The sequence below is a fragment of the Sciurus carolinensis genome, chromosome 5 (genome assembly GCF_902686445.1).
Source record: "Sciurus carolinensis chromosome 5, mSciCar1.2, whole genome shotgun sequence".
Lineage (NCBI taxonomy): Eukaryota > Metazoa > Chordata > Mammalia > Rodentia > Sciuridae > Sciurus > Sciurus carolinensis.
Genome location: NC_062217.1, coordinates 125098795 through 125122599, shown reverse-complemented (window position 1 = coordinate 125122599; position 23805 = coordinate 125098795). Strand labels below are relative to the sequence as shown.

The following is a 23805-nucleotide window of genomic DNA, read 5'->3' as shown; positions in this document are numbered from 1 at the left end:
ATATACACTCCAATGAACCCTTTTGTTCAATTTTCTTTCTTAATTGCCCTGACTTGAACCTCCAGTACCAAACTGAATAAAGGTAGTGAAAATGGGCATCCTTCTTTGTTCTTGTTTTAAAGGGGAAGCTTTTGATCTTTCACCATTAAATATGATATTAACTCTGAAGTTGTAATTGATGACTTTATTGGATTGAGAAAGTCTCCTTCTATTCCTACCATAAGCATTTTTTTCATAAAAGGGTATTGGATTTTGTCACATGCATTTTCTGCATCTTTTGTAGTGATCATGTTTTCAGTCTTTTATTAATATTTTACATTATACATTTGTTGGTTTTCCTATATTAAACCAACCTTGTGTTTTTGGAATAAATCCCACTTTATATATGTTGCTAAATTCAATTTACTAATGTTTTGTCGAGGATTTTTACATCTGTATTCTCAAGTGATACTGGTCTGTAGTTTCTTGTATTACTTTTATCTGAATTTTGTGCTGGGGCACTACAAGGATATTTTTTGATATAATAAATGTAAACCCTTTGTTTCCCCACAGAAAATGATCCACAGTCTATTTCTCATAAACTGTTCCGGTGACATATTTCTAGAGAAGCACTGGAAGAGTGTTGTGAGCCAGTCTGTCTGTGATTATTTCTTTGAAGCTCAGGAGAAAGCTGCTGATGTTGAAAATGTACCACCTGTCATTTCAACACCTCACCACTACCTCATCAGTATCTACCGGGATAAGCTCTTCTTTGTGTCTGTCATACAGACTGAAGTGCCACCTCTCTTTGTTATTGAGTTCCTACATCGAGTTGCTGACACTTTTCAGGTTGGCTCTCTATCAAACCTTTCTAACTTAAATTACTCAAGTTAGAGGGAAACACATGATTATGTTTTTTAATTACCCAGCTTTTAATATCTGCTGTCTGTGTCTCTCTTCTTTTAAACTAAGCATATGTGCATAAATCCTTTTCTGTAGAGTATAAAGTGGCACACACTGCTACTTTGTTCACTGTTTTTATATATATTACAAATTATATCATCAGGAAACAATGTCTTCCACATACCATCTCTGGATGGTCCCAATATTTTTATTGTTATGAACTCTTCCATGTTTATATTTTATTGATTTTCTCATCTTGCTGAATATACTGTATAATTTAAAACTTAGCTGTATACTTTGGAGTAGGTTAATCAGGGAAAATGAAGTTCATAGCTGACATTCTAGTTTAATGTTTCAGTATTTTCTGGCATAACATGGAATGGAATTCAATCTAAAAATATTAAGAAAATATTGAGGAATAGTGTTAGGACTGTGGAGAGGGTTTTTTTCGGTTTTCTTTATATCTGACTTCTTAAACAATGAGTTATGCTACTATAAGTTTATTTTTAAAAACACAAAGTATTTAGCAAGACTTTCTGCATGCATTCTGTTGTGCAATATTATGAATATTTTGCTAGGACTACTTTGGTGAGTGTTCGGAGGCTGCAATTAAGGATAATGTGGTCATAGTATATGAGCTCTTAGAAGAAATGTTAGACAATGGATTTCCACTGGCAACTGAGTCTAACATTTTGAAAGAACTGATTAAACCACCAACAATTCTACGTTCTGTTGTCAACTCTATTACAGGTAAGATGAAAACATACTCTATTAGGTTGAGCACTTAAAATTTATAAACAACTCATTGTTGCTTATGATCTGATAGATTAAGATAGTTCAGCATGGCCAAAATTTAAATTGCTGATGATGTTAAAATAGATATATATTTCTCTTTCTTGAAAGAGTCTAGGTCTTACATGATAAAGAACTTTTGGTTCTTATTCTCTTATTTTATAGGTTTTTCTGAAAAACCACAATAATATTATTTAGCAGTAAATAAGACTGAATAAATTATCCCAGTTAAAAAGCCAGCATATGTGGCCACTTAAAAGAGAATTTAGTCTATTTATTGACTGCCTTTTAATATTTAGAATAGCATTATAGGGGCCAGGAGTATAACTCAGTGTTGGAGGCCTGGGTTCAATCCAGCACTACCAAAATAAATAAAATTATAAAGTATACCAGGCCATTTTATATTTTGATATAGGTTCTCTCTAAATTGCCAAGCTGACTTTGAACTTGAGATCCTCTGTGTCAGCCTACCAGATTGCTGATATTACAGGCATGCAACATTATGCCTGGCAATTTGTACTTTTTAACTTTCCAAAATGAATATGCATTTTATAGTCCAAAAACATTAAAATACAAAATGTAAAAATACAGATTCATAAGGCAGTATATTATAAAGTTTCAGAGAATGGTTCAGTGGATGAGATAATCCTTCCTGAACTATAGTTCATACCCCTAGAGAATCAGTGAAATATAAAATGATGGAAAAAGCCAGGTGTGGTGGCACATGTAACTTGGAAGGCTGAGCAGGGAGGATCACAAGTTCAAGACCAGCCTCAGCAACTTAGCAATTTAGTGAGACCCTGCCTCAAAATAAAAAGTAAAAAGGGTTGGGGATGTGGTTCAGTGGTTCAATCCCCAGCACCAAAAAGAGAGAGAGAGAGAAAGAAGGAAGAATAAGAGTATTCTTCATAGACAACTGTATGAGAAAAAACAAAAGAAATCAAAAATTTTGAGTTGTATCTGCTCCTTTTGCAGAAGCAGCTATATTTTTAGTTGTACGAGAAATATTTCAAAGTTTTAAAAGTCCTTGAATGCTGGGTTAAATATTTAGCTGTGTTTTGCTTTTTTTGTCTTGTTTTTAAAAGTTTGTCATCCTGGAGACTGAACCCAAGGCTGTGTAGGCAAGTGCTCTACCACTGAGCTACATCTCCAACCCTAAGTATTTAGCTTTTCTCATAAAGCAAGTAGGGGAAAATTGAGGGGTTTTAAGCAGAAAAATAACATGATCAGAACACTGTTTTTCAAAAAATTCTGGAAGGCAACATGTTGGATGCAGAAATTGACTATAAAATTGTAAATACAGTATGATTGCAACTGTATTTCAAATTTTTTTAAAAAGCAAAAATTTCAAAATAGAAATAGATAATAAATGCAACCTACTTATGGGGGAAATGTCTAAAGAAAAATACTAAAATGTTAATGGTGGTTGTATTTTGGCAGTAAGAAGATAGACTGATTTTAAAATTCACTTTTCTGAACTTTTTTTTTTTAATTAAGCACGTACTACTTTTGATTTAGAAGTATTAACCAAAAGTTAAGTAAGTCACAGTTCAAGGATATGTGTTTTGGATAACCTTATTTTAAAGATATATCAGTTTACCAGGAAATTAGTCAAATATTGACCATTAGCCATATTGTAACTGAAGGGGAAAATACTAGAGTATATTCTTCCTCTGGTTACTGCACTGAGTTCTGCTTGGCATTGTCTCATGTAGAGCTCAGCTAAATATGAAAAAACTGAGTTATCACTGTATTCTCAGGGAAGACATTTTTCAGCAGAAGTTTTTGAAACAACCAGCCTCTTTTTCCCTCTGTAGCAACAGGATGAGATCATTGTTGGACTACTGGAATTAGCTTAGGTTACCACTAACACATAGACGCAAAAGATAAGTAATTGCATTTATCTTGGTTTGGCATGCAAAGGACCACATGGCCTATTTCTGTCTTCTGGAAATTTGATAATGTTGGTAAGGATATGTCTTGGACAGTTCTGGAGACCATGAAGAAAAAGCCAACACTGAAAAAGCAGCTAAAGCATTCATTTTCTTCTTTCCAATAATAACTTTTCTGATGACCATTTTACACATCCACTTTGTATTCTTTTCCAATTTCTAGGCAGTAGTAATGTTGGGGACACACTCCCCACTGGGCAACTGTCCAATATCCCATGGCGCCGGGCAGGAGTAAAATATACAAACAACGAAGCCTATTTTGATGTCGTTGAAGAAATAGATGCAATTATAGATAAATCAGGTAATTGTGTGCATGTGGTCTTATAGGGAAAAAATAGTTTAGCTGACACAAGCTGAATAGAAAATTGAAATTCCTTGGCAGTGTGGTTTCAGCAGAAAGGCATTTGTTTTCTAATAATTTATAAATCTGTTTATTTTACCCAGAGGTTACATATAATTATCATAACCACTAGTTTAGATCTGCCAAACATTTGTAAATCAGAATTCATGATGCCTTACATTAAGCCAGTTACCCTCTATACCTCTCCCTGTGCTATTTATTCATTTTAACATTTATTGTATTCCTGCCATATTCTGTACTTTTGCACAGTATGTCTATTGAAGGAACCATCCCCTGCCACATTTTGTTTGGGTTTTTGTTTTTTTTGCTTTTGTATTTTTCTTTTCTTTCTTTTTTTTTTTTTTTTTTTTTTTTTTCCTTAAAAAAATATGGAACACTTCATGAATTTCCATGTCATCCTTGTGCAGGGGCCATGCTAATCTTCTCTGTATCGTTCCAAATTTTTAGTATATGTGCTGCCGAAGCGAGCACTGTTTGGGGTTTTTGTTGTTCACACTATTTTCATACTATTGGGAATTGAACTCAGAGCCTCGCACGTACTAAGCAACCATTCTACCACTGCACTGAGTCCTGCTTGGCACTGTCTCATGTAGAGCTCAGCTAAATATGAAGAAACTGAGTTATCACTATATTCTCAGGGGAGACATTTCTCAGCAGAAGTTTTTGAAACAACCAGCCTCTTTTTCCCTCTGTAGCAACAGGTGAGATTGTTGTTGGACTACTGGAATTAGAAGCCCTTTTTGTTTTTGTATTTTGAGACAGCATCTCATTAAGTTGCCCAGACGAACCTTGAACTTGTAATCATCCTGCATAAAATCCCTTTTCTGATTATTGATTGATTGATTGATTGATTGTGCTAGGGAGTGAACCCACTCCCTACATTACCAGTCCGTTTAATTTTTTATTTGAGACCTGAGCTACATTACCAGTCCGTTTAATTTTTTATTTGAGACACAGTCTCACTACATTGCTTTGGGTCTCACTAAGTTGCTCAGGCTGGCCTGGAAGTTGTAATTGTCCTTGCTCAGCCTCTCAGGTCACCAGGATTATAGGCGTGAGCTACCATACTCAGCTGACTATTTTTTTAACAAGATATAACAGTGATACTGTGTTAGAAGCATAAAATTTAATTATTAAAAATACCTCCTATTCTTAGTTTATACGTAAAGAAACTGAGGCTCACTAGAGTTAGACGACCTGTTCAAGGTGGCACACCTAGTTGATATTGTGATGATAACTCATTGTGAACTACAGCCAATATCTTTTCTTCGTAAATTCCCTTTCCATTATAATATTAATATGTTCCATTGTATTATATAGACACCTACAAAAATTTTAATTGATCAATTTTATAGGTGTCCTATAAAATTTCTATACATTTTTTTAAAATTTTTATTTATTTTTATTTTTTTAGTTATAGATGAACACTGTACCTTTATTTATTTATTTTTAATGTGGTACCGAGAATCAAACCCAGTGCCTCACACATGCTAGTCAAGCACTCTTAATTCAGTTTTTTTTTTTGTTTTTTTTTTTTTTTTTTTTTTTTTTTTTTTTTTTTTTTTTTTTTTTGGGTGCTGGGGATCGAACCCAGGGCCTTGTGCTTACAAGGCAAGCACTCTACCGACTGAGCTATCTCCTCAGCCCCTCAAGCACTCTTTATATATTATACATTTATACATTATAAAGCCCCAGCCCTTTATACATTTTTATAGGTGTCCTATATGTAGGACAGTGGACATGCTAGGTTAAGAATGAAAGATACACAGAAAATTCTGTAGGTTTGGGGCTGGGGATGAGGCTCTGGGGTGGAGTACTTGACTGACATACACAAAGCTCTGAATCTGATCCCCCGAGGTAGGTTGGGCAGGGAGAATCTATTATAATATTTCATCTTACAGGATCTTAGATCATGCCCTCTTTCTTAAAAGTTAACAGTTTAGTCCATTTCATAAGAAACCTGCATAATTTTTAAATTCTGTTAAAAATATTTTAAACTTATATCTGGGAACCTTAAAAGATTGACTCTAGGGCTAGGGTTATAGATCAGTGGTAGAGCACTTGCTTAGCATGTGTGAGGCACTGGGTTCAATCCTCAGCACCACATAAAAATAAATAAATTAAATAAAGGTATTGTGTCCATCTACAACTAAAAAAAAAGATTGACTCTAACAGGGTATGGTGGCAAACGCCTGTAATGCCAGCAACTAGGGAAGCTGAGGCAGGAGAATCATAAGTTCAAGGCCAACCTCAGTAATGTAGCAAGGCCCTATCTCAAAATATAAAATAAAAAGGGTTCGGGGTATAGCTCAGTGGTTAAATGAACCAATCCCTGATACCAGGAAACAAACAAAAAAGTGCAGAATACAGTAGGTATACAATAAATGTTAAGATGAATACATGGCATGAGGGAGAGGTATAGAGGGTAACTAGCTTAAAGTAAGGCATCATGAATTCTGATTTATAATTTTTTTTTAACTCTATAAAGGAGACAGGTTTGATTTTTTTTTTTTCCATAGAATTTCTTAGAATTATTATATTCCAGCCAATCAGGCAGAGGCCAAAGCACTCACTGAAAAAACTGTCTGAATTGATGTAATGGATCCTCTCTCCACTGACCTATTTATAAGGGTGCAAAGCTTTGGTTAAGTCTGACACCTAGGATGTATTTCCATTATTCTAGAGGTAGTGATAGCTCCAGTAAAGACCCAAAGCCCATTGATATTATCACCCTTTTTCTTTCTTTCTTCAGGATCTACAGTCTTTGCAGAAATTCAAGGGGTCATTGATGCTTGCATTAAGCTATCTGGAATGCCTGATCTCTCTCTCTCTTTCATGGTAAGTCTTGTCCTGTTCTGTAGCCCCTTGCATGCCTAATGCATATGAAGTACTAAGTAATAAATACTGAGGTAAGTCTGTGCTTTAGGTTGCCAAAGATTATCTCAGGAATATTCCTAGCACAGTGTCCTAATACAGTAGATGATGAGCATGACCTTTATGAAAGACTAAAGAGAGCTTTTTACCTAAATGTGCTAGAAGTGGCTTAAATTAGCTGATATCTTCTACAAATCTGCAGTGTCACTTTTACTGAATAATAATTGGCTTTGCTAATATGAACAGGCACTGGTCTTGTATATCACTTTAGACTCACACTGTTAACAATTAAGATAACTGAGTTCTGGTACTCTCTGTCACCAGTTTCTCCTTGAGTTTTTTGGGGAGGAAGAGGGGACTGAACATAGGGGTGATCTACCAACTGACCTATATCGTCAGCTCTTTTTGCTTTTTATTTTGAGACAGGGTGTCACGACGTTGCTAAGGCTGACCTTGAACTTGTAATCTTCCTACCTCTTCTTCCCAAGTATCTGGAATTATAGGCATAAAGCACTGTGCCTGGATGACCTTAACTTCTTTGAATCTTAGTTTTTTTCTCCTATGGAATGGAAATAATACTACTTGCTTTTTCTCTCTCATAGTTACTAAATTACAATAATATAATACATATAAAATTGCAAACTACAAAGCATTGTGAAGCTGTAAGTTTGTGTTGATGTGGATATGATAAACCATTACAAAACTTGACTGCTTTTTTTTAAGGAGCATGCTAATTTCTCATACTATATGAGTAGCATGGCCATACTCATTATATTCTGTGTATTTGGTTGTCTTCTGTTTTTCTGGCAGAACCCAAGGCTTCTCGATGATGTCAGTTTCCACCCCTGCATCCGATTCAAGCGTTGGGAATCTGAACGAGTTTTGTCATTTATTCCTCCAGATGGAAATTTCCGACTCATATCATACCGCGTCAGCTCACAAAAGTATGTCGATGCATCAACCAAAATCTTCCATCACATATCAGTGTATTGACTAGAACTCAGCTTTCCCTGTGTCATTTGGATAGTTTGGTATTTGAGTTCATTCTTGCTCACTTTAACTGTAGCTCACCAGGAGACACAAGGAGAACTGGTGAAAATATATGCCTAAAATAACCAGTGTACTTTGAATATAAGAGTGTAGAGAAGTAATAAATGAAACTATAGTAAAACCTGTAGCCAAGAGTAAACATTTTGGATCATGTGTAACTTGGGTAAAACCATTAACTGGTGCCATAATTTTACCATGTTCTATAAACTTAGTAGCCAACAGGAGACAGACCTATCTCAGACTACTCCCTAACTTTTATCCACTTCAAGTCAACCCTTCTCTGCACTGAATTTTTTTTTACTTTATTTTTCATTCTTTTTAGATATACATGACAGTAGAGTATGTTTTGACATATTATTCATATATGGAGTATAACATTTCTAATTAGGATCCCATTCTTATGGTATACATGATGTAGAATTTCACTAGTGGTGTATTCATATATGAACATAGGAAAATTATATCTGATTCATTCTGTCTTTCCTATTCCCATCCCGTCACCTTTCCCTTCATTCTCCTTGCCTATTCCACTGAACATCCATTCTTCCCTCCCCCGACCTTTGTTATATGTTAGCAACTGCATATCAGAGAGAAAATTTGTCCTTTGGTTTTGGGGGATTGGCTTATTTCATTTAGCATGATAGTCTCCAGATCCATCCATTTACCAGCAAAAGTCTTAAAGTTATTCTTTTTTATGACTGAGTAATATTTCATTGCGTATATATACTACATTTTCTTTATCCAGTCATCTGTTGAAGCGTACCTTAGCTATTGTGAATTAAGCTGCTGTAAACGTTGATATGGCTGTGTCACTGTAGTATGCTGATTTTAAGTCCCTTTGTTGAGGGAAACAGATTGGTGGAGAAGCAGCAAGCAGCACTCAGAGAGAACTTCATTTTATGCCGGCAGTCCCAGAGGGGGAAAAAACCTCCAAATTCTGAGTCCTGATTCACAGTTTCTCACAATATTTAAAGTTTATTTGATGTCATCTTAGACCCATCCTATCACTGGGGCTCTTCCTCTTTAAAAAAAAAAAATTCCTCATCTATGCAGCTGAAGGCCTGTGTAGGTTCTCTAACATAAAGCATGCTCACAGAAAAGATAAGAAGAAACAGCTCTTCACAGACATCTATTACATTTCAGGAGGAAGTAGTCAGACTCTTAGGGCAGTTATTGACAATCCAAAAGGTAGGGTTCCATGGTTAATTAGGCTTCCTGGAGAAAGGCAGAGAGAAGGGAGGAGAACTGACTTCTTCCCCAGGCATTGGTCTCTTACCATATCATTTTTGCAATTTCATTTCACAACCGGGTCTGGTTTTGCCATCACACTTTGAGTATATACCAAGAAGTGGGATAACTGGGTAAAATGGTGGTTCTATTCCAAGTTTTCTGAGGAATCTCCATACTGCTTTCCAGGGTGGCTGCACCGATTTGCAGTCCCACCAGCAATGTATGAGTGTGTCTTTTCTCCCACATCCTTGCCAACATTTATGTTACATGTATTCTTGATAATTGCCATTCTGACTGGAGTGAGATAGACTCTCAGTGTAGTTTCAATTTGCATTTCTCTTAATTGCTAGAGATGTTGAACATTTTTTCATGTAAGTGTTGACCATTTATTTGTCTTGTGTGAAGTGCCTGCTCAGTTCCTTTGCCCATTTATTGATTGGTTTTTTGTTTCTTTGGTGTTAAGTTTTTAAGTTCTTTATATATCCTGGAGATGAATGCTCTGAGATACAGGTGGCAAATATTTTCTCCCATTTTATAGGCTCTCTCTTCACATTCTTGATTCCTTTGCTGTCTGCACTGAATTTTAAAGAAATGGTTTAACATTATAGGCTGTAGCTAGTTTCTCCTTTGAAAATATGAGAAAGGAGGGACTGAAGCCAAGCATAGTGGCTAACCCCTGTAAAATCACAGTAACTTGGGAGGCTAAGACAGGAAGATTCCAAGTTCAAGGCAAGCCTGGGTAACTTAGTAAGACTCTATCTCAAAATTAAAAACTGAAAAGGTCTGGGGATATAGCTCAGTGGTAGAGCATCCCTGAGTTTGATCCTCATTGCAGCAGAAATAGAAAAATGCATAGCAGGGGCTGAGGATCAGTGCTCAGTGGTGGAAAACTTGCCTTTCACATGTGAGACACTGGGTTCAATCACCAGGACTGCAAAAAATAAAAAAAATTTTAAAAAAATACACACATACGTTTTATATATATATATATATATATATATATATATATATATATATATATATATAAAAAACACATTTTATATATATAAATATATATATAACACATTTTATATATATAAATATATATATATATACATATAAAACTCTGTGTGTCTGTGTGTGTGTGTGTGTAGGTAGAACATTTGGGTAACATAAGACTCAAAAGGCAGAGGAATTGTTTCTTGACTCTTATTACATAGGAAGTCTTTTGTTATACATAATTTAAAATTATTTTTCAATAGGATCTTAATTCATTTTTTTTAAACTAGAACCATTTGCCTAAATTATTTATACAGTAATTAAACTTCAGGTTTCTGTCTTGGTTTGTATACTTACAGATGAGAACTCATAGTTCTTAGCACACTGGTATGAAAACATGTTGTACCCAACTCTCCCTTGTGCAGATGTAGCATCCGCAGTTCTAGAGGTGTAAAGCCCTATTGTGGAGTTGGAGGCAGGGTAGAATACTCTGGACTGAGGTTTTTCAGTCCATTTCTGGAGCTTGACCACTCCACTAATTGTATGCATGTGTGCTTTTCTGTCTTTTTCTCTTTTCAGTCTAGTGGCAATACCAGTGTATGTGAAACACAGTATCAGCTTTAAGGAGAACAGTTCTTGTGGCAGATTTGATATAACAATTGGACCAAAGCAGAATATGGGGAAAACTATTGAAGGAATTACAGTAACAGTTCACATGCCAAAAGTTGTGCTGAATATGAACCTGACACCAACACAAGGAAGCTATACATTTGATCCAGTCACCAAGGTACAGCCACTTCAAATCAAGAGTGAGCAAGTGTTTCTGCAATCTATTTTGTGATTGGGGTTAGAGGGGGGAGTGTTTAGTGTCTTATTTAAAAGAAAGTTCCTGTAAAACCTGAAGATAATATTGTGCTGTGCTTCTACTGCTAACTGTGGAAAGAATCCTACATCCACCATGGAGTAGATGAACAGAAGAATGAGGCTCATTCTGTCCTCTTTCACAGTTTGTACTTACACGCCAATGGATAATCCAGAGTCGCACTCCACTATCTAGAGAAAAAGAAGTAAAAACTCTTTAAAGAGAGAAAAATATTATGTAGACATAAGAAGATGGGGGTATAGCTCAGTGGTACAGTGCTTTCCTAGCACGTGAGACACTGGGTTCAATCCTCAGCATCACATTAAAGTAAATAAATAAAATAAAGGTGTGCCCATCTACAACTAAAAGTATTTTTAAAAAGAAGATAATACAGTTAGTAATTGTCACATTTTCTATAGAAATTGATCATAAAGACTGTTTCTACCTTTCTAACTTAAAAGTGTCATATGTTTTCCACAGGGGATGTTGGCTAACAAAGTTGCTTCCTAACCCTAATTACACACTCCTCTAGCAGAATTCCAAAAGATGATTTTATTCTGTCATCTTTCTACTTGGGTAGAAAATGATTGTTTTCAACAGCAGAGTCAATCAACTGCCTGATAAATTAAAAGGTTTATTTTTAATAAAGTCAGAATGTTAAAGATCATCTAACCCTGGTTCTGAGGATTCAGAGAATACTGGAGACTATAAGATTGAGCAGGGAAGTTCCAGATCCTTGGCTCCCCAGCCCCCAGCTTCAACCATAAAAGCTTCATTTTTCTCATCTGATATATTGAGCTTCTTTTGAACAAAGGATACTATTGCTACAAGTTTTAAAATACCAGTTTTCTCATTTTACAGAAAAAGAAACAGACCCAGAGAGAAGCCATGAAAGCAGTATAATTCAAAGAATACTTGAAGTCAGTTAGCCTTAGGTTCAAATACCTGTGTGACCGTGGATAATCATGTGATCTCTCTGAGCCTTAATTTTCTTAAAATAGAAGACAAAACCACAAGCTTCTATGAGACAACATGAGAATACTGCTCAGTGCTGTATTCAAAAGTAAATGCTCAGCAAATGTTAATTCTCTACCCTTACACACCATTCAGAATCAGAGCTAATTAGTGGTAAATTCAGTGTGGATAACAGGTCTCTTGTTTTTCCAAGGTACTGATGCTTCATTTCATATAAAAGTTTATGGTGTCTTTGAACCTTTCCTTGAGCATTTGTCTTACATGGTTGAGGTTGATTGATTTGTTTGTTTTTTATGTCTTTTTAAGGTACTAACATGGGATGTGGGGAAAATCACTCCACAAAAGCTTCCAAGTCTTAAAGGGCTGGTAAACTTACAGTCTGGAGCACCCAAGCCAGAAGAGAATCCAAGCCTCAACATACAGTTCAAGATCCAGCAGCTTGCTATTTCAGGTAAGGATAAGTTTTACTTGTGTTTAAGTGTAATTAAGTTTTCTGAGCTCAATTATTAGGCACTTAGAAAAGTAACGAACATTTCCCACTATAGAAAGAACAACTTCAGTTTGCCTCTTACACAGTACTAGAGGGCCAGCCTCTGGGAATAAAGGGCTTTCTAGAACTCCTTATTTCACACAGCATCCCTTCACCCCCACCCCCACTCTCATTTAAGCACCAAGAGTCATTCATATTCGTAGAAGCAGAATTAACTTTAAAGATATTTACAACCACTAAATCCATACCTTCACGGCTTAATAAATCATGTATTATAGAAGAGACATTGCTTCTAAATAGTGGGAGGGATATTTGTTAGTGTCAGATTTACCATATAGTGCCCATTGCTCAACATATATTGTGCTATATTATTATTGGAATTATAATAATTTATTTCTTTCATTCTTTATGACAGGCTTAAAAGTAAACCGCTTGGACATGTATGGGGAGAAGTATAAGCCATTTAAAGGAGTCAAATATGTCACGAAAGCTGGAAAGTTCCAAGTGAGGACATGAGAAGAGGCCAAAATTTCTCAACAAGATCAATTTGTTTCCAAGTGTCATTACAATTTACTATTAGGTACCAAGTGGGCGGGAATACATATTCTAGATAAAGCATTTGTGTTGAGCTACACACCACTAACAGAGTTACTTAGTAATTGATATAGGGTTCTTAAGGAGCTTTAAGCTAAGGAATCTTTTCTAATGACTTAGCTTATTTTGTATCTTTTCACTTAGGAAGATCGTGGAGGTGATTTCTTCCATAGGTGGGTACCAGCTGGATGCTGCACACTGTTAACAGGAAAGGCAGAAGACTACACTGATAACCTCACTTGCTCTCTCCTAAAGCAGGTGAATTGGTCTGATCCAGCAGGAACTGTCTTCATCAGTGATGTGATGTGTCAGGTGCAGGCAAATGTCACACCTTCTGATCTTAGCCATCCCAGTCCTTATCTGTCCTAACAGAGGAAATCCCCCCCACCCAAGAAGTTTACAAAAACTGCCTCTTCAAGTGTTTGCCTTATTCAGCTTTTCACTTGTGCCATTAAGCAAGCACTGTAGCAAAAGCCACTTCCACATGGCCCTGGCAGGGAGCACTCCTGCTCCATGCTCCATTCTCACTGTACTTGGTATTGTATTTTTTATAATAAGATATTTATGTAAACCTCAGATTTTAATTTACAGGGACCTTGCTGCAGTCAATACCATCTCAACTTTGTGCCACCGGTTCAGCTGTTAGCACAGTAAAAATCATTTGTATCAAAGGGGCAAATGCTTTATTATGGTAATAAAAGGGAACATACTTTTGCTTTCAGTAAGTTATTACAAGCATAAATGTTTGTGCTTTTAAGCAAATTAAGGTAGAAAGGAGAAACTTACATGAAACCTTAGCCATCTTCATGCTTTTTATCCAGCATCCCTTAACCCAGTTAACCTAAATGCCTCATGCCCTTGTTCAGCAAGAGAAGGAAAATGTATCTGCCTCATTATTAAGTTTTTTCTTTTTTGATCTTTTATCTTTTGTTCTTAAAGGGTTGAATTTGACTCCATCCTTTTCTTTTGAGGGAACTCCATTTCATACTGTGTGCATGTCAAGGCTATTATGATGGATTCCTTCATAAAACTATTGTCACAATTGTCAGTGCAGTACTTTAATATTTCTGCTATGCTGAAAAAAGTACACGGAAGAACCTTATTGAGACAGAAACTAAATTCTTAGTGACATTTTTGATACCATATTGATCATCATGGTTGGAAAGTCAGTCTAGAGTTGTCACCGTTTCATCAGCTTCACTGGCTTAGTAGTCCTTGCCCAGTTATTTTGCCTCATTAGATATGAAGAAGTGGAGGGATGCTAGAAGTTAAAACTTATGTGCTCACTCTTCCTGTTTCTTTCTTATTCTCACTTATGTTACTAGTTTTCTTCTCCTTGTGGCTCCAGTCTTTTTTTCTTTAATTGTTTCAGATTATAACTCTCTTTTCCCTGCCATGTTAAGGATATTTTGTACTCACCCCATTTATTTTATCAAGTGCTGGTAGTTGGTGCACCCATTGTACAGAAGCATTCTTACCTTTGCTTGCCTAGGGCATCCAGTCTGCCTTTCATATAGTAACATTGGCACTTTTTACAGCTTATGAATTTCTAGAGTAACCAATCTCAGATTGGCAGCTAGAGTCAAAATGTTGCCAAATATTTATTCCCTTTATCTGATACTGTTTTATTCAATTGCTTTTCCTGTTTTTATTATCTTAGAGTTCTTTCCTCAAAAGAGCCATCAAAAATTTCCTTTTCTTTCTGCAGAACACCGTCCATAACTGCACCGTACCATTTTCCTTCTGTGCTGTCTTCTTATATCCAAGTAGAATGTATGCCAAGAGTCCCTTGCCTCTACCAATTTCTGCTAAAATGTCCAAGTAGACTTTTTCCTTCTACAATTAAATTATTGTATTTATTAGTTTGATAGAGTCCAATAAATTCTTTCAATAACTCTGACTATACTGTCAATAAACAAAGATGAAAGCAACAAGTTGATTTTTTTTTTTTAAGCTTGACTGTTAATTCAACGTTCTCAAGTGTTAGCAGGCCGAACATGATCAGTTTTTCTTCTGTATCATCACATATGATGTAAAGGTTGCTACAAAGCACTTTCATGTCCTCTTTTCCTTAACTTAGTATGTTCACAGCCATTCAGAATTCCCTTCTTTATCACTAGCATCTACCAATAGAATATTCAGTATTATTAGAATATTTACCAAGAACAGAGGTCCACTAATCCCATAATATTCCCTTTTTCCAGGTTCTGAAGGGACTATACCCTAAGAGCAAATGAAATAGATGTTTAGTTTCTGCATGATGAAGTACCCATCATTTTATTCAGAGGGCATTCATCTGATAGGTGCATTCCTTAAATGGTGCTACAGAACCACCCTTGGAATATGCTGGTCTTATTGTCCATAGAGGCAAATGATTTGTAAAAACAACTAACTATAATGCAGCCGAAAGGCAGCACCAGTGAACATATGGTAAATAGAAATGAGGCAGTGTTAGAGATTGCTGAGCTAATTAGTAGTCTTGGACATTTCCCTTTAATTCAAGCAGGTTGGATTCTGCCTGTATGGTTAGAAGCTTTTGTAGGTGATAAAAGCAGTGATAAATGAGTTAGCAACACTAAGTATCACCCTTTAATGATAACCTTTGCAGATCTAAAAAAATCAGGCAAAAACTGTTATGTCACAGCTCTATCCAAGAACCTACTAGTACTGTTTTGGTCAGGGCTTAAACAAGACGAGGAATATGTCTCCAAAAGCTAGCTCTGCCTCAAAGCCTTGGTGGGTCCTTGAGAGCCTTTCTATACTGGATTTTAGAATACTAACAGTGGACCTGTGATACTCCTGCATATTTAATAACTTCCGCTTTTTAGGGGATAGTGATGGTCTCTCCTACTAGACTCTTCTAAGATGAAAGACTACTTCAACCATGAGTGATCCATATTATCTGGCTGCTTTCTGCCTTGTTAACCTTTGTCACTTCTAATACATAATCCCCAAAGTTGTCCTTTATCACACAGATTCTTGTTAAGTAAATATACTACTGTTGATTTCTACTTCTTCCACTTGGATTAAATAAATATCTTTAGTTTCCAGATTTTGAGGATTAGTTTTGTTGGCTATTCTTCAAAAATAAAGGAAAAACTTGACCTAAAAATTCTTACTAAATAAAATAACATCCATCATTAGAGCATTATTCATACAAATGCATTTTATTGTTTTAAACAGAACCAAAAGGAGGCAGAAAATACTTGCATATAACAAATCCTAGCTTACAAATTTTTTTTTTTTTAAGTGGTGACACCTCTATCATTCAGGGATTTGTTTGTTTCTTCAGTGTGTCTTGAGCACTGCTGTTAGAAAAAAGCACATCTGGCATAAAGTATAAACCAGTGTCTCAAAACACCGGAAGAACTTGAAGAGCAAATATTTTTCTTATTTCTTCTAAGTAATCTTTAGTAAAATGAAAGGTGATCTTTGGCATAGATTCATACTTTAAAGGCATTAATATTGCATTTATATCAGGTAAGCAACTATACAAATATGCTGAGGGCCTTAAAATAATCTTTATCAGTTAAAGGAAACAGAGGTAGCCCGTGTGTGCAGGACCACCTTAAGACAAGTGTTACACATCTGATGTTGGGATCTAACACACATTGGGGGTGAAAGGGAAGCATATTTAGACAAAGGGTCTCACTCCTTTACTTTCTTCATTCTGAGTTTGGAAAGAAATATGGTTTATGTGCTGGAGAATGCTTAGACGGCAAATAATAAGTATGAAAAGAAAAAGAAAAGTTGCCAAAAGTTTGCCTAATAGGAAACTTACTATGGTGAAAATTAAATATTATACTTATTACTCTCTTAAACAGTTGTATTTAGGAGAGGATAAAGGGTCTTGATTGTAGTTGGTTGAAGGGAGGTAGGAATTTTAGGAGTATTTACCATTGATTTATTCCCAGAAGCACCCAAGTTCTAGTCTGCAAATACCACTGTCCCTTAGGTAGAAGTGTCTTTTAACAGAATTGCCTTTTCATTAGACAATCTCACAGGGTGAGCACTAATTCTTAGGGCTGAATTTCAAAAGGATTAAAAAGGATCTTTCAAAATTACAAAGCCAAGACACAGTAAACATGTCTGTAAACATGTCGGGAGGCCAAGATAGGAGTGAACCCAGGAGTTTGAGACCCGGCTTGGCAACACTGAGACCCCGTCTCCAAAAAAAGAAAAGAAGGAACACCTACATATATTTAAAACCTTATTTGGAAAGGGTTTAGGGGAAGACTACAAAAGCCAGGATAAGAGACATGATTTGGTTAAAAATTAAATGCAGCATTTCAGCTTAAAAATAACAAAAGAGCTAAGAATGAATGATAAGGCCTCAGCACAGACCTCTGTAGGCAGTGACAAAGCATGGAACGCCTGGGCAGGACCCCACTGGGAGGATGGGCAGGGCCACACCCTGGCTACTCTGCCCCTCTAGTGGCAGACAGCACCAGGACACACAGTGTGTTCACGGGATGGTTACCTGGGCAGGCTGAGGCAGGACATGGGACAAGAAGTTTCCCTAGCACATTGCTCAAGGGCATAGTAAAGACAGAATCATGTGATTCTGTGATTTTTCTCCTGACAATGAATTCTGGTTTTATTCTTTGGGAAACTTGCATTAAATTGAGGATGAGAGGAAATGAGTCCAGGCCAAATATGTTGGCCCCCCCCCAAAGGCCACCTTTTCCTGCAGCAGCAAAGCTCACTTCTGAAAAGGACCCAGGTAGCACAATCCAGGGAAGGCAGGCAGGGTCGGCAGCAACGTGGAAAGCCCAGATAATTTTTTGGAGGCACAGTGATTTTCTTAACTGACTTGCTTGGGCTCTGGGTCGTAGGAGCCTGAAGGGGAAAGTGGAGGCTAGTGAAAAGGAAGGGAGAGGGAAATGTCCCCTAGGGTGTCTGGCTAGTGTTTTTACTCTTAAATTCTGAGCTTATGTGAAGTCCATGGGCTAGAAACCCAGTCTGCCTATTGAGATAGAGTATACATGAGTTTAACTGTGTTTGAGAAGACAGAATTTATATGGAGACACATTTCAAAGTGTCCATGACAAAGAGTATAAATGTTTTGCAATGTGAAGAGGCCCCCATTCCTTTCTGATATATTAGGCCAGGATGTGGTTTTTCAACCCCCAGCAACTCCAGATGGCTCCTGGAACTCAAGATCATTCTTCTCTTCAGTAGGGGTTTCTGTACCAGCCAGGTTTGGCTGGGTGCCTACTGGTACCAGGGAGTCTTTCTGACCCAGCGCAGTGTAAATCCAGCATCTGTTCGAATTTTGATTGAAGCAGCTTCTGCTTCTCTCACAGTCTCCTTCACAGACTGCATGAGGTTCTGAGCATTGTGAACCAGCATCTCTGTGGCCTGTCAAGAAAGAAGAGCTCTCTGTTACAGTAGTCCCTGATGCAATCCTGTCTCCAAAATAGTGTTAAGCCAAGAATGGACTGCACTTGACCACACTTTCCCCTGCCATTCCCTGTACTCACTCACATCACTGATGGATTAGCTGTATAACCAAAAAGGAGCCCAAAGCAGACCATCATTGGTTTTTCTACCATGCCCTCAGATGGCCTATAGTCTGTACTCTTTCTTTATCTTCAAGTGCATTCCTCCCTCCAGACTCTTGATATTTATCCCCTTTACCTGGAATAATCTTCCCCTAAGTAAACACTGGTTCCCCCTCCGGTGTCCTTCAGATCTTTTTGCTCAAATGTCACCATGCCATGGTAAGGCCTGCCCTTCTCATTTTGTTTCACGAACCACCTCCCCAACTCTCAATATTCCTCACCTCCAATTCTTTCATTTTTCTTCATAGAATCCATCATCACTCATTGACATACTGTAAGCTTTACCTAGATTATTGTGTTTGGGGGTTTGCTTGTTTATGTCTCCACACTAAAATTTAAGTTCCATAATGGAGGCCTGAGATTTTTATCAGGTTTTTTGTTTGTTTGTTTGTTTTGTCTTCTTTTGTTTCAAGGGATTGAAACCAGGGTGCTTAACCACTGAGCCACATCCCCAGCCCTTTTTCATATTTTATTTAGGGTCTCACTGAGTTTCTTAGGACCACACCAAGTAGTTCAGGCTGGCTTTGAACTTGCCTCAGTCTCCCAAGCTGCTGGGATTACAGGCATGCACCACCACACCTGGCCCTAGTTTGTTTTGTTTTAGTGTGTATGTGTTGCTGAGGACTGAACCCAGGGCTTTGCACATGCTAGGCAAGCACTCTACCACTAAGCTACATTCCCCAGCCCCTCTGTCAGTTTTTGCTCACTGTTGTTCCCCGGTGCTTAGGACAGTGCTTGGCACATAGGAGGCATTTCATAAATATTCAATTAATGAATGGGGGAAGAGAACCAAATGAAAAAACCAACCACTTTATAAATCTATGGAACTCCAAAGTTTATCTTCCAAACACAGAATGCATAGGAATGGAATTTTGTTGGTACTCTGCTCATATAAAGTCAGAAACCTTAAATGATTATTTAACCCAGTAATTCTTAACTATTTTTAAATGAAGGTTGTGGGTTTTCCCCAGAAAAATGTTCACATGTATTAAATTTATGCATGAAATTTCAAAGGGGTCACAGATTCTGGGAGAAATAACTATGGGCTTGAATTTCTTTTTTTTTTTTTTTTTTTTTTTTTTTTTTGTCTTTTTTGGAACTGGAGGTCAAACCCAGAGCTTTGTGAATGCAAGGCAGATGCTTTGCCACTGAGCTACATCCCAGCCCTGGTCTTGAATTTCTGATCAGAAACTCTTTTCACTTGTCAACCAAAGGCCTCATGAGCAGAGAGGTCTAGAGACTTGCCAACCAGACTTACATGACAGAATCAGGGTGAGGACTCATGACTTCTGACTTGTAGTCCTGTATTGATCTCATTAAGTTGCTCAGTCTGGCCTCAAACTTATGATCCTCCTGCCACAGCCTCCCAAAGCTGGGATTACAGGCATGTGCCACCACACTTGGCCTACTAGACAGTTTAATGGAGCAGAGTAGCTATTCCCAAGACACATTTTTGTTGGTTAAATGATTAGACCTGAATCTTTTGAATTTTATCCTTCCTTCCCCAATTTCTCCCACCTTTAGGCAGAAGAGATCACATGACAGGAAAACAGCCCAATGCCCAAATCCTACCTAGAATATGTGGGAGTTAGGGGTGAAGACACAGTTCCCTTGATTTGGGAGAGCTATTGGATTAGAATATGGTAGTGGAAGCAGCAATAATGGAACCAAGAAGAAGAGCCTTCTCATATCGTCTATAGTGCCCCTACCCTCTGTTTTCTGGTGTAGAGATCAGACTGTCTTCTAAATTATTTGTGAGTTCTCCAAGGGGAAGGATTGTGTCTTTTTGTTCTGTTTTGCTTTTGTGCTGCAGATTGAACCCAGGGGCACTCTGCCACTGAGCTACATCCCTAGCCCTTTTTATTTTTTATTTTGACATAGGGTCTCACTAAGTTGCTGTGGACTTTGCTGAGCTGCTGAGGCTGGCCTCAAATTTGCAATCCTAACTCAGTCTCCCAAGCCACTGGGATTACAGGTACATGTCACCATGCCTGGCAAGACTTGTGTCTCTTCTTTTCTTAACTCCCATAACACCTGATATACTCCATGTATAAGCCCTATTTGGGCAGTGCAACAGAGATGTGCTCCTTATCAAAAGAAGAAACTGGGAACCTGGCTAAGAGCAGGACCTTCCAGAGGGGAAATAAGGAGAGGAAGGGGTACTCAAATGAGGATGAATTGTTTTGTTTTGTTTTCAGTACTGGGGATTGAACCCAGAGGCACTCTACCCCCAGCCCTTTCTTGTTTTGACACAGGGTCTTGCTAAGTTGCTGAGGCTGGCCATAAACTTGCTATCCTCATGCCTCAGCCTCCTAAGCTGCGAGGATTACAGGTACCCACCACTGAGCCCAGCAAATGAGAGTCTTCTGAAAGATCTAAGCCACAATTTCACAAGGCAAAGAAATAGGACAAACTCTCAAGAAGTAGTTGCTAAGATATATGCAAGAAGCATAACTTAAAGAGAACCCTCCCCCCATCCTTCTTTCTCTCCGAGAAACTTGAAGAAAGTGTAAGAGAAGCACCTCCTTGAGCTGTCATTTCAGCCTCTGAACAGGCCTAACCACCTCATACTCCTGCACACCTGCATTATTCATTCCCCTAAGGCTGGAAAATCACCCAGAGAATGGGAAGGCAGACAATTCTCTCCAGCCCAAAAAAGACACAGTGAGTGGGAGTGAACAGGCAGTGGAAGTGTTAAGAGAGCCAAGCCTGTTATAAGAGGGAAAAGAACTGAACAGAGTCCTAACTGGCACTGATGCATGGTGTTTTCAGCCATTTAATCTCCCTGTGCCTCAGTTTCCTATCTATAAAATAACACAAGTTGCCCAAGTGCTTTACTTCCAATGCCAAATTTCTGATGCATCTAACAAAGACTCTCCTCGTGAAAAGAGTGAGTTGTATGAATTCATCCCCCATACTGACTATTTCATTCAGAGGTAAAATGTCTTTAAAAGTGAATTAAAGTAAATGGCACAGAAGCTTCTAGTAAGAAACCCAGTGCCGCAAACACATACCTGCTCAGATTCCTCATCACTGATGTTGGTCCGGCCCAGCATGGTGGCCTTCACTGTAGACAGGATTTTGAGCTGGGTGCTTATAGTTGGGATTCGCTCACATACCTAAAAAGAAAGTTTACTTTGGTGTGTGTCCATAATTGTCTTGCCCACAAGTTCCTTGGGCACAGGACATCCACTTCTGTATTTCCAGGGACTGGCATACAGAAGGCACTCAAATTACAACAAAACACTTGTTTTCTCCCTGGGGTCAGTCCAGTCCCTTTGTCAGAAGTCAACACATTCAAATCTTTCCTTTGACTAAGAAATAAACTTTCTTGAGTCTGTCTTTCCCAAACTCACATGAATACTTCCTATTTCCCATGAATACTTTTCCATTTTCCCTACTCACCCAGTTTTCTCTCTGCGGCTTCTCCCTCATACCTTCATATTCCTCCCAAACTCTCCCCGCCCCACCCTGCCACACATACACCCTCTTTTCCCAAGTACCTGTAAGAGGTTGGTTCTAATCCGCTTATCTGTGCACTGCTTGGCAACTTCCTTGGCCAACCGAGTCACTTCATCTGAGGCCTTGGCAATGTCCTTAGCACACTGGATGAGTGCCCGCTTGGTACCACTGCCCCCTCTTACCAGCCGAGACATCTCAGCCATTAGCAGAGCCATGCGCTTGGCTGCTGCAATGATGTCATTGCCCTAGAGAGAAGCAAAGACACGGTGTGAGCTCTGCCCACACACTGGCCAAGTTAAGGAAGGAGCAGAAAAACGAGAGGAGGGAGCCTGCTGCTCTAGCAGCCCTCTGGAAGGGTGAGAAGAGGATTAAAAGGACAGTTCATAATATGGATAGCACTGCAGACACAAAGGATGAGGCAGGGTACTTGATGAGAGAGAGAGAGAATCCCCTGACTGGAAAAGGAAGACTTGGATATTAGTCTGTAGGGGCAACATGTGCACCCCAGGCATGGCACTGAACAAGCACTTCAGCATCTTCTGGTTAATAGTGTCAATAAAACGGGGTCAGGGCCAAGGAATCAGTGAAACAGGCATTTTCATTCTGTAATAGGAGAGAAAGCAGTAGAACTGGCCAGAGAGGAAAAATACAGAGGAGCCTTTCCAGATGCTGAAATCATCCTCTTCATCCTTACCCTGGCTGCAAATAGCTACCAGGACTCTCACGACTTCACTAGAATTTAAAATCCAAAGTGACTGTTCACAGCTGGGGAGAAGGGAGCATAATTTTCTGATCCAATCTGCTCCTGCCCTTCCTCAACTGTCTCATTTGTCCTGTCAGCCTGAAAATAATGTGTCATTTTAATCTTTCACATGTAAAAACGTCAAGAAATCAATTTTTCAGTCCCTTCAGCTAACGTGAAGCCTCCAATTAATGGAACCTTCAGCTAAGAGAATGCTGGAGAAGGAATCAGAAACCCCACTCTAATTAATGGCAGTTTATTTCACATTTGGCATTTGGTTCACTAAAACCTTCATGGGTCATAATAAAGATATATACAAGTAATTTATTTTATGCCCATAACAACCTAAAATTACAGCACCCACATTATTTTTAAAAGGCCAGGCCCCACTCATTTCTCCCCTCATGCTTTTCAATTTATAAGCAATGCAGTGAGGCATACACAAACCATGCCACGACAAGGTGCTCTGTGAGAGACAGACACCATGAAATGGCTAATTGTTTATGCTGGAAGGTGTGTGACGTCTCAGGCAGCAAACAGGTTGGAGAAAACACATCGGGGAAGAAGCCATGAGGTGAGGGGTGTATCAGATGAGGCCCTCTGGGCCACCGCTTCCAGCACAGACCTAGGATCATTCAGAATTTCATGACTTCAGTTAGAAGACAGTGTAGTGCCAGGGTTAGTTATTATCCATCACTCTTCAAACCTTTCTTCTTGCAACATGCCACCTTCAAAGGAAATAGTGACCAGTACCACCCGCTCTTTTTCCCAAAACTAATTTTGGTTCAACCCCAAAAGCTGAAGTTCTGTTGCTACCTAGCCTGTGGCCTTGAGCATTCAGTTTTCCACTCCTACCCCGCCCACTGAGAAACCTGAGCAAGCTGTCAGTGAAGCCTCATCCCTGTGGGCTCCCATCAAGGCCAGCATCTGCTGCACAGCCGAGCGCAGGGCAGTAAGCAGTCCTTCCAGAGACCCTGCAATATAAAGCTGCTTCTCA

At 38.3% G+C, this 23805-nt stretch overlaps 2 protein-coding genes and 1 non-coding gene across 7 annotated transcripts in view; 1 reads left to right on the top strand and 2 right to left on the bottom strand.

Moving 5' to 3' along the window:
* Ap3m1 (adaptor related protein complex 3 subunit mu 1) overlaps positions 1–16161 on the top strand; it is a 28999-nt gene extending 12838 nt beyond the window's left edge. The window contains exons 1-9 of one of the 2 annotated variants that reach the window (XR_007108822.1): positions 553–828; positions 1461–1632; positions 3790–3927; positions 6740–6825; positions 7672–7805; positions 10699–10906; positions 12263–12407; positions 12862–13026; positions 14749–16161. Coding sequence is in view for 1 of the 2 variants with exons in the window: in XM_047553716.1 (XP_047409672.1) it covers positions 556–828; positions 1461–1632; positions 3790–3927; positions 6740–6825; positions 7672–7805; positions 10699–10906; positions 12263–12407; positions 12862–12962 (1257 nt within the window). In the remaining variant the exon portion in view is untranslated. Of the gene's footprint in view, positions 1–552; positions 829–1460; positions 1633–3789; positions 3928–6739; positions 6826–7671; positions 7806–10698; positions 10907–12262; positions 12408–12861; positions 13770–14748 lie in introns of those variants that run through there. The other variant, XM_047553716.1, reaches the window with a different exon arrangement.
* On the bottom strand, positions 4350–4458 carry LOC124986077 (U6 spliceosomal RNA). Its single transcript, XR_007108978.1, has one exon. It is a non-coding gene; the product is annotated as a U6 spliceosomal RNA (small nuclear RNA).
* Positions 16162–16191: 30 nt separating the features above from the next.
* Positions 16192–23805, bottom strand: part of Vcl (vinculin) — a 103628-nt gene continuing 96014 nt past the window's right edge. For all 4 annotated transcript variants that reach the window (XM_047553712.1, XM_047553713.1, XM_047553714.1 and 1 more), the window contains 3 exons: positions 22108–22311; positions 21619–21723; positions 16192–18401 (listed from right to left, as the gene is read on the bottom strand). In XM_047553712.1, the coding sequence (XP_047409668.1) occupies positions 18255–18401; positions 21619–21723; positions 22108–22311 (456 nt within the window). In that variant the 3' untranslated portion in view covers positions 16192–18254. The remainder of the gene's footprint in view (positions 18402–21618; positions 21724–22107; positions 22312–23805) is intronic.